Genomic DNA, 10,398 nt, shown 5'->3' with positions numbered 1-10,398 from the left:
CCCTTCCAGCTGCAACCCAGTACTGGGAAACACCCATACACATTCATTCACACACATACACTACGGTCAATTTAGTTTATTCAGTTCATATAGCGCATGTGTTTGGACTGGGGGGGAAGCCGGAGCACCCGGAGAAAACCCACGCCAACATGGGGAGAACATGCAAACTCCACACAGAAATGACAACTGACCCTGACTTGAACCAGCGACCTTCTTGCTGTGAGGCGACAGACAGTGCTAACCACAGAGCCACCGTGTCACCCTAAGAGCAGCATAAAACCTCAAATACTTATGGAAGGAAGATCCTTTTCGCAGATCCTCCTCTTGATGGAGCACTTGAGACGTTTTTAATTCTTATTCAAACAGTTCTGTCGTTAATACACTAGATGTCGCTGTTCACAATCAAAATCCTAGTCACCCGCGTTGCATATTATATCTATAATGTACCTGCAAAATAAATGTTATTTTGAACTTTGTGTTAATAAAAGTATAATGAAAAGTGTTTTTTCACAACAGTGAACAAAATACTTTCATCGTTAATACAAATATTAATGCATCCATATTAATATTAATTCATACAAAATATGAATGTTTTTAAACTTTTGACTAATTACACATTTATAATAATAATAATAATAATAATAATAATAATAATAATAATAATAACAATAATAATAATAATGATAATAATAATATTAATAATATTAATAATATTAATAATAATATTAATAATAATAATAATAATAATAATAATAATAATAACAACAACAATAATAATAATGATAATAATAATATTAATAATAATATTAATAATAATATTAATAATAATAATAATAATAATAATAATAATAATAATAATATTAATAATAATAATATTAATAATAATAATAATAATAATAATAATAATAATATTAATAATAATAATAATAATAATAATAATAATAATAATAATAATATTAATATTAATAATAATTACAATAATAATAATATTAATAATAATAATAATAATAATGCATTTTATTTAAAGGCACCTTTCATGACACTCAAGGTCACCGTACACAACAGCTAGAGCAATCAGTTCAAATAAAAACACAATAAAAGTCAATAAAATACAACACAAACTTTTAAAAATGCAGTTGGGTTAAAGTGAATAAGCTGTTCTGAACAGATGTGTTTTGAGTTTGGATTTAAATTGTGAAAGAGAGTCTAAATTACGGAGATCAGGAGGAAGTGAATTCCAAAGCTGAGCAGCAGAGTGGCTGAAGGCTCTGTTCCCCATGGTGACAAGGCAGACAGAGGGAACAGTGAGGTGAATGGAAGAAGAAGACCTGAGTGTTGGAGAAGGTGTGGCGATATGAACAAGATCAGCAAGGAGATGGAGGAGCAAGATTGTGGATGGCTTTAAAAGTGAGAAGAAGTATTTTATAATTAATTCTAAAAAAGATGGGAAGCCAGTGAAGCTGCTGTAGAATGGGTGTGATGTGACAGATAGAGGGGGTTTGTGTGATTATACGGGCTGCAATGTTTTGTACCAGATATAATTTATGAAGAGTTTTTTATGTGTCACTTTTTTTATATGTCATTTATGTGTTTACACATTTTTTATGAAATGTTTAATTAAAAATGGCATCATTTAGGATGTCACATCACATTGTTTAGGATCATTATAAAGCATTAAACGTGTATCTCCACATTAAATATTTAAAAGTATTTATTTAGCTTATTATTATTATTATTATTAGTATCCGTTTTTTCTCACCTCAGGCTATTCCAGTGCAATTTTTAACGACAACTTTTCAGTTAAACTACATCCGGGAGTTTTAGTATCTCATAGAAATACAATAAATAGCTTTAAAACCAGTTACCAAGTTTAGAGATCCTTAAGCAGTTTGTAACATTCAGATAAAATAAATTAAAATATTTTTGAGTAAAACACATTTTTAATGAATTCTGCTTTCACGATTTAAAAACAATTAAAGCATGTTATTACTGTATAGTTCTTCTGGTGTAAAACTTTGTCCACACGCTCAGAAGGCGTTGTCATGCGATGCCTGTTACTTTTCGCAGCGCTAATAAGGATGGACGAATCATGTTTAACTGCGTTGACTATGTGAAAATAAATAGTTTAAAAATTATAATTTTAATAAAAATTTTATAAAACCAACTCAAGCGGATTGTGAGTTTTTCTAAATTAAATGTGAATAGTTGAATTTACTTTTTTATATTTTACTAAGTCTCACTGATTTAAAAACCCGTGGTGAGATTTGAACGCGATTAAATGAGGATTGATGATTCTGGGCCGCCGAGCGCCACCTGTCGGAAAAAAACCTGCGTTTTCTAGGAATACCAACAGGCCGGTAACATTTGCGGTCCAATGAGAATGTACCTTTCTGTTCAGTTCACACAAGGCATTTTGGGAAATGAGTTTCAGAAATCCGCATTCTGAACACGAGTTACGCCGTTAGACCAGCGCAGCGCGCAGACAGACCGCGGATGTACGCAGACTGCGCGCTGATCTGTTTCTTGTGATTATTTCCATAGAGGAGCATGAGGAACCCTGCGAGATTAAAGCTGTAGATCAAACCAGCCAGATCACACATCAGCACGTCCACAAAAGAGCATGGATCGGCGGAAAAAAGAGCTCGTGGAGAGCGAGAACGTGTTTTTATGACGGTTTCTGCGACTACATGGCTAATTCAGGACCGCAGAAGGGAAAGTTAAAAGGGCAAATCAAGGAAGAAGAGAAGCTCGGTCCATCCAAAGGTCTGCCCGTGCTTCACAAGTAAGATCACTTTCCTAAACACGTATATAAGGGATCATAACATCATGATAACACACATCACGTGCCACTCTGGAGGGTATTTGACGTAAATGTGTTTCTGTCTCTTTAATTGCCCAGTCTCATCAAATGTTACATTGTATCTTTTCAACTTCCTTGCCGTCGGCGAAGTGATACAATGTATCATTCTGTGGGAAAAGAACTCGTTCTAAAAGCCCCTCTTCAGTGATGCTTCAGACGTAAGAAGTGAAGTCTGACATTTGAAATGTAGCTATTATTAACGAGAGGCGTTTAAAACCTTCCAAACAAAAATATTACACTGTGGAACTGCTGTATTATTGTATGTGAACTACATCAGTTAAAGGAATAAGTTCGAAAATGATCATCTTTATGAATAATAGACTCTTCATTAATTCTTCATTCAGCCTGGTTGACTTGTTGATTTTGTTTTCTTCCATCAGTTCATGATCAAATATTGTTAAAGTAGAGTTTCAGAAGAGTAGTTAATTTTGTAATTGAGGTAACGTTGGTTTTATATTCAAGCATTCTGACTTTCTATTATAATAATATAATTTCAGAAAAAGTATGAGCAATTCCAACGTTATGGATGTGACAAATCTCAAAATATAAATGCACAGAGAAACTATAAGTAAACAATATATTGAAACATCTGCAAAACAGCTAACCACAGAGTTATGGGATCAGAAAAATATCAATCTGTAATCATTTTTTAGATTTTTAATGAGGGAAATAAACATGTGTTATGAATGTGACCAGTAAAGTACGTGCATTTACAGTAGACAACATACTCTGTAGACATTCTGTGAATTAATGCTAATCAAAAGGATAAGAGTAGCTCATTATAGAACCAAAACAACTGATTTTATTTTATTTGACATTTTTTGCATTAATGAGGAAAAAGCTTGGTTATGGATGTGGCATCTCCCTGTTATGCATGTGACAGATGTGAAATTGGCACTTGTGTGATTTTGTTTAAATCAAATATAATTGAAAACATTAACAGAGACATTTTTACTTGCACAAAAAACGCAGAAACGGTTTTGCTATTTTGGCGGAAACCTTCTTTATTTCATGGCAAGGTTGACATTTGCTGGGAATTGCTCGTATATTCTTTGGAAATTCTACCTAGTGAAATCATATTGGCAGTCAATGACTATCAAAGTACAGCATTGTTCACAGTCAAATTAATAGTGCTAATGTTGTCTTGAAGTTATGCTTGCATCTGATTTCTGACTAAATATTCAATGTACCATGGTTAACAATATAAGGAGTGAGTGAGCGAATGGGCGAGTATAAAACCAACTTTACCTCAATAAGTCTCTATCTTTATCCAGCAGTTCATCTGTCCCTCATGATCACTGTAGATCTAGAGTGTAACAGGTGTTAATAAAAGACTGTGTGTGTGTTAATCAGATATACTTTAGTATAAAATGTTTGAATGGTGAACTCCTAGAACTTAGAACAAATCTAGAAGGTGTAAATGTAGCTTTGTATCAGTTTATGGTATGAGTTCATTGAGTAAAGGTTAAGTAGGTGTGGGTTTCCACTGTAAAAATGATGACAAATAGTCATGAAGACAATGTTACTTTACCTTACTTTATAAGTTAATCAGGTTTCAGCGACTTTTTGTAAATTATACAAAGTTAACTCAATATTTCTTGTCAATCTGATGCAAGTTGAGGTGATTAGAAAAGCTAAAATGATTCAACGAAAATATTTAAGGCATCCAGATTCGTTTTACAGTGAACAATGACTCATTTTCTCCTGAATCTGCTGTTGTCAGTCACATGTTTTACTTAAATATCTTGTGCTTGTTTTGGCATTGTTGACGAACATAATGGAGCCTGTTTGGTTTCAATAAGTTGATTCAGACATCATCTCTGTCACCAGGAATCTGTATGCATCCGTGTATATTCACGCATGTACATGGGAACTAGTCAGACTGGTATTGTGAGCTGAGTTATTGCGAAAGTACAAGAACATAATTTTTGTGAAACTTCCTGTGTTTGACATGTTGAACATGAATAACCAACAAACTCTTTGCTGAACGCATGACTGATCTATATGTGATTGACCACACCCTCGGTTTCTGGTTGGTTTGGGACTTTTCCTATATAGTGCATAAATATTTCAATAATTTGAGCACGGTGACAGGAGTAGTACAGTTTGGTCGTCTTTCTTGTCAAGAAGTATAAAGTACAGTATTAATGGAATGGACTAATCTAAATGGTTTAATGCCCTTTTTTTCATTATCTAGAAAAACAGCTGAAAATTCATCTTCACACACGTCACACACATTAAAATCATGAGCAAAGGAGACACGACTGAGCTGAACATGCAAATATGCTCCTCAGCTCATAAAACCTCAAGAATCAGTGTGTTTTTTCCAATAAATAATGAAAGAAGTGTATCAAGTATATCCAGTGTGACAAAATATCTGTGATGTATACTGTAGTCTACTTTATAAGGGTGGTTTGTTAGCAAAAGAGACTTCAAACATTTTCAATATCGTAATGTTTCAAAACTTAAAAAAACGTATTAACTATGCACATTCAGAAGTTTATACATATGCCAAACTACTCATATAATTTGTGAATATAATATATATAATTTATTATTACACATACTCTCATCTAGATTTTTAGACCAAACACAATTCAGACATGATGTTCTTGATATATTCTGTGAGGTTCACCCGTCCGTGGTTTAGATTATTAGTGTATATAATAATTCAAAGAGAATCTCAATATTCAAGGGATCCTATAAGCAGAGGCTGAGCAGCATCGAATCTGCGCATGCGCGCTGCTGACTCGTCGTAATCCTCGCGCATCTGCGCGTGCTGAAGAGAAACAGGCTGAATTAAGGACGGAATCAAATAAATAGCCGCAGCACAGGCACATCCAAAACTGCGCTTTAAAACCCGTGCGTGCTGTCATCATGAGTCCCGCGAGCAGATGCATGACAGAACCGCTGCAGTTTGCCTGCTGTGTGTATGTGTTTATGCGGCGCGCGGCAGCAGCATCATCATCACCACCATCATCATCATCCGCTCCAGCAGAATCATGAGTGTCCGAACCGGCTTACAGAACCGCCACGGACTGAACCGCACACCCGCACGGGAGCTTTTCTACCGCAGGGATTTGTCTGTATCTTTCACCCGGATGCTTTCGCTGCAGGACTGCAGTTAAAGAGACCCCACATCGGACCGGAGAACCGGCGGAACCGGAGCGCTCATGTTCTCACCGGGCCCGAGACCACTGCACCTCACCCGAGCCTCTCTGCGCCGTTAAATATTCATAGTCACGATTTGAGTGTCAAACTTGATACTCCGGTGGCCGAAGAGACAAATGAGAGCCTTTAAAGCCACCGCTGACTCGGTGTAAACATCTGCATGAGATGAGCAGCTGGATCCGTGAGAGCAGGACGAGCTCCACTGCAGCAGCTGCAGCCTGACCCGCTGAGGGCCTCCGCCGGGTCACAGGCTCAGAGAAACCCGCCGGTCATCCGAGCCCACCGTATGCACGCCTGTACACACGCTGACACCGATACACGGCTGCTTTTCAAACGCGCACAGGCTTGCATGCATGTACAGTCACACAGATGTTGACCGGGCACAGGTTTGCTTCATTGTGTCTGTTTCTTTTAGTTTAATAACAGGCTGGTGATAGTTTCTCGACTATACTAGGGACGCACAACATCTGCCAGTACTTAGTTATTATATATAAATAAATATATATTTACAATATAACCAGTGTTTTTAAATTTTTATGATGTTTTTTTTTAAATATTATCAATATTTAATTAAGAAATGGCTGTTTTTATAATGTTGGCCAACATTTGTTAAATGATTGTATTTTCTAAAGCATGTTAAACTTTAAAGGGCAATCATATCAGCCATGAAATAACACCAATTATTGGTATCACCTTTAAAAATTTGGCCTTCGTGTTATGTTATTAACTACATCTGCATGAGTCGGGATGTATTATGCACAATGTTTTTAAAATTGCCGTCTGCATGCATATGGGATTAAATGCACACACACTTGCATGCGTTGATGCGCACACACACTCACACACTCCTATGCTTGTTCTCTGGCCGCTGATGTTTGTTTGCGATGAAAGGAATATTTGCTTCTGCAGGCTGGATGAAATGTGACGCATCGTAATCCCGGTGACAGCTGCGGAAAGATGAGCCACAGACAGAAAGAGAGAGAGAGCGAGACGGGCACAGAACATGATTAGAGGGACTGCGCCGTGACTCACAGGAAAACAAGACGCTCCGATGGAGACTGGAAACTTTGCTCCTGCGTCAAAGTTCCTCTTTTAAACACGTGAACCAAGTGTTTGAGTTTCAAGCGCTTCAATGATGTGTTGTGCTGCTGAAGCGTCGTCCTTCCTCTCCGGCGAGGTTACGGCAGGTTAATCACAGTCCCCGGGAGACTGAGGGCCCCGTGGCTCCTGCAGACCTTTGGGAGCCGCCAGCCGTGGATCCTGTGAACTTCATAGCATGAAAGTGTCAGTCACAGTATAAAACACATCCTGATGTTGATCTCTGGCAGACTAGAGGAGACGTGTGAGCCACCGAACTGAGCGCCACCTTTGACCTTTTGTGTATTTATGCGTATGAAAGACAAACAGAGGGACTTGGTGTGTGTGTTTAAGAGTTGTTGTGGCAATGGGGAGCTCTGCGTCGTCTCTGACCACGGATAGGGAATCAGATCACGGCTTCGGGACGGCTCCGTTCCCCACGGCAGCACCGATGGGTTGGCTGAGGACCAGTCACAGCAGTCCGGTGTGGGGAACCACTTTCATCACCCGCCAACAGCAGCAGCACCAGCAGCCTATTCCACACAGAGAGCGCAGGTACACATCAACAACAGCAGCTCGACAGGATGACACGTTCACTAAAAACATCTAAAAAATATATATATATATATAATTATAGAAATACAAAAACAACATTTTGACAAAAAACATTGGGTCAAATGTAAACAAACTCACCACTTGGGTTAGAAAGTGTCATTCAAATTGCCCATTTCTTCTTTGAACACAAAAGAAGATATTTTGAAGAATGTTGGAAGCCCGCAGCCTTCCATGGGATTTTCTACAATGAAAGTTAGCTACGTTTCCATCCACCTATTTTGATGTGCATTTTGGATATGCGCATAAAAACGGTTGATGGAAACGCCAAGATGCGCATACATTTTGATAATGCGCATAACTATGGCCAGACAGAATCTGGACACATATTTTTTGCTATTTCTGCACAGAATATTGTGAAAAATCTATGGATTTAAATATTATTTGAATTATTATAACAAAAAAATATTAATATGTTAAATAAAAAATAATACCTTTTTTAATGTTTACAATGCAAGTCCTATTAGATCCACTTATTCGGCAAACAAGACGCGTTTCTCATATAATATATCTAGCATATCTCTACTAAAAGACAGAAATGATTACTTTACAAACTATATCGTAAGTAAATCATATGATTGTTTTCATATTAGTCAGTAATATTACTGAAATTAATTTAAAAAAAGGAGTAAATATACATTTTTACACATTTACACACAACTAAATAAATAGACTCAATGATTCCCTGTGGGCCTACGCATAACTGAGTAGGATAAACATCTTATTCAATTTGAAAGGATGCGCATAAACTACGATGGAAACCCTTTTACCGAACAAATTCCAGCATGCACATTAAAAAAGTCATGTGATTTTTGTTAGAGGAGATCATGTGATGATAAAAATGTGCGGGAATTTTTTAAAACCCCTTCGTCATTTCAGTATTAGTGTTATTATATTATTACTTACCTCCAGAAATGAGCATGGCTTCAAACGCCTCCTCGCGTTCATTGTGTGTCGGCATTGTCTTCTGAGGTGCAAGTCATTTATTAAATAAAGAAAAGATTCACACAGCTTCTCCTTCCACAGCAAATTCTGTCTTTACTGTTGATATCTGGCGTTAGTTAATCAGGAAGTGACGATTTTATTCTCTTTGACTCGTTGGATGGAATGCAAATCCTATTAGATCCACTTATTTGGCAAACAACACACGTTTCTCATATAATATATCTAGCATATCTCTACTAAAAGACAGAAATGATTACTTTACAAACTATATCGTAAGTAAATCATATGATTGTTTCCATATTAGTCAGTAATATTACTGAAATTAACTTAAAAACAGAATAAATATACATTTTTACACATTTACACACAACTAAATAAATAGACTCAATGATTCCCTGTGGGCCTACGCATAACTGAGTAGGATAAACATCTTATTCGATTTGAAAAGATGCGCATAAACTACGATGGAAACCCTTTTACCGAACAAATTCCAGCATGCACATTAAAAAAGTCATGTGATTTTTGTTAGAAGAGATCATGTGATGATAAAAATGTGTGGGCATTTTTAAACCCCTTCGTCATTTCAGTATAAGTGTTATTATATTATTACTTACCTCCAGAACTGAGCATGGCTTCAAACACCTCCTCGCGTTCACAGTGTGTCGGCATTGTCTTCTGAGGTGCAAGTCATTTATTAAATAAAGAAAAGATTCACACAGCTTCTCCTTCCACAGCAAATTCTGTCTTTACTGTTGATATTTGGCGTTAGTTAATCAGGAAGTGACGATTTTATTTTCTTTGACTCGTTGGATGGAAACGCTGCTTTAGTCACACGTCTTTTATGCGATCTTTCAAGTTAATTCGCATTTTTAGATTGAAACGCAGCTAGTGGCTTCCAGTTTTGCAACATTCTTTAAAACATCTTCTTTTGTGTTCCACAGAAAGATGGAGAAACTCATAAAGGTCACTTGAGGGCTGGTGCTAAAGAGTAACTCTCTTTAATGTGATCAAACAGTTGAAGACAAAATTATTCACCCTCCTCTTGTTTAATAATTTGGAAAATGTTTGAAACAAATCAAGTTTAACAGAGCAAGGATTTTTTTTATTTGCAGTATTTCCTATTATATTTGTCTGACGTAAGACATTTCGTTTAGTTTGGCTGGAATACTTTTTATTTCTTTATTATTATTATTATTGTTGTTATTATGTCCAATTGCCTAATTAACCTAGCTAATCTAGTCAAGCCTTTAAATGTCACTTCCAGCTGAATACTAGTATCTTGCAAAATAGCCAGTCAAATAGTATGTGCTGTCATCATGGCAAAGATAAATTAAATTATTTATTAGTTAATCATAATACATTATGTGCTAAAAGCATAATATTCATCATAATTACCTTGAATCTATAGCCTCTATCTATATGGTAGAGTGTGTTGAACTGAATCTATATGGTTCTGAGTGTGTTTGCATGCATCGTTCATAGTTTTGCTTCATGAGTCCTCAACGTATCATCAGATGCCACAGGTATTCCCTTAGTTTTGTCTGTGTGTTTGAGGTTTGTTTGTTTTTCGACTCTCGGAGAGTGTACATAGTGCTGTAGGATCATGTCTAATGGAGTGTGTCAATGCAGTGTATAGCTAAAACATCTTGGACAGATTATGAAATGTGTGTGTGTGTGTGTGAGAGAGTGATAAGCAGATGGTCTGGTTTTAGCAGATGGCACTGCAGCCACTC

At 36.5% G+C, this 10,398-nt stretch overlaps 1 protein-coding gene across 2 annotated transcripts in view; it reads left to right on the top strand.

The window, feature by feature from the left end:
* Positions 1-2,488: 2,488 nt before the first annotated feature.
* capn15 (calpain 15) overlaps positions 2,489-10,398 on the top strand; it is a 55,957-nt gene continuing 48,047 nt past the window's right edge. The window contains exons 1-2 of one of the 2 annotated variants that reach the window (XM_056450494.1): positions 5,890-6,315; positions 6,941-7,663. In XM_056450494.1, the coding sequence (XP_056306469.1) occupies positions 7,476-7,663 (188 nt within the window). In that variant the 5' untranslated portion in view covers positions 5,890-6,315; positions 6,941-7,475. Of the gene's footprint in view, positions 2,783-5,889; positions 6,316-6,940; positions 7,664-10,398 lie in introns of those variants that run through there. The other variant, XM_056450495.1, reaches the window with a different exon arrangement.

Source organism: Danio aesculapii, chromosome 24 (assembly GCF_903798145.1).
Source record: "Danio aesculapii chromosome 24, fDanAes4.1, whole genome shotgun sequence".
Taxonomy (NCBI): domain Eukaryota; kingdom Metazoa; phylum Chordata; class Actinopteri; order Cypriniformes; family Danionidae; genus Danio; species Danio aesculapii.
The sequence above is the reverse complement of the archived record's forward strand: the minus strand, read 5'-3'. Positions and strand labels throughout refer to the sequence as shown.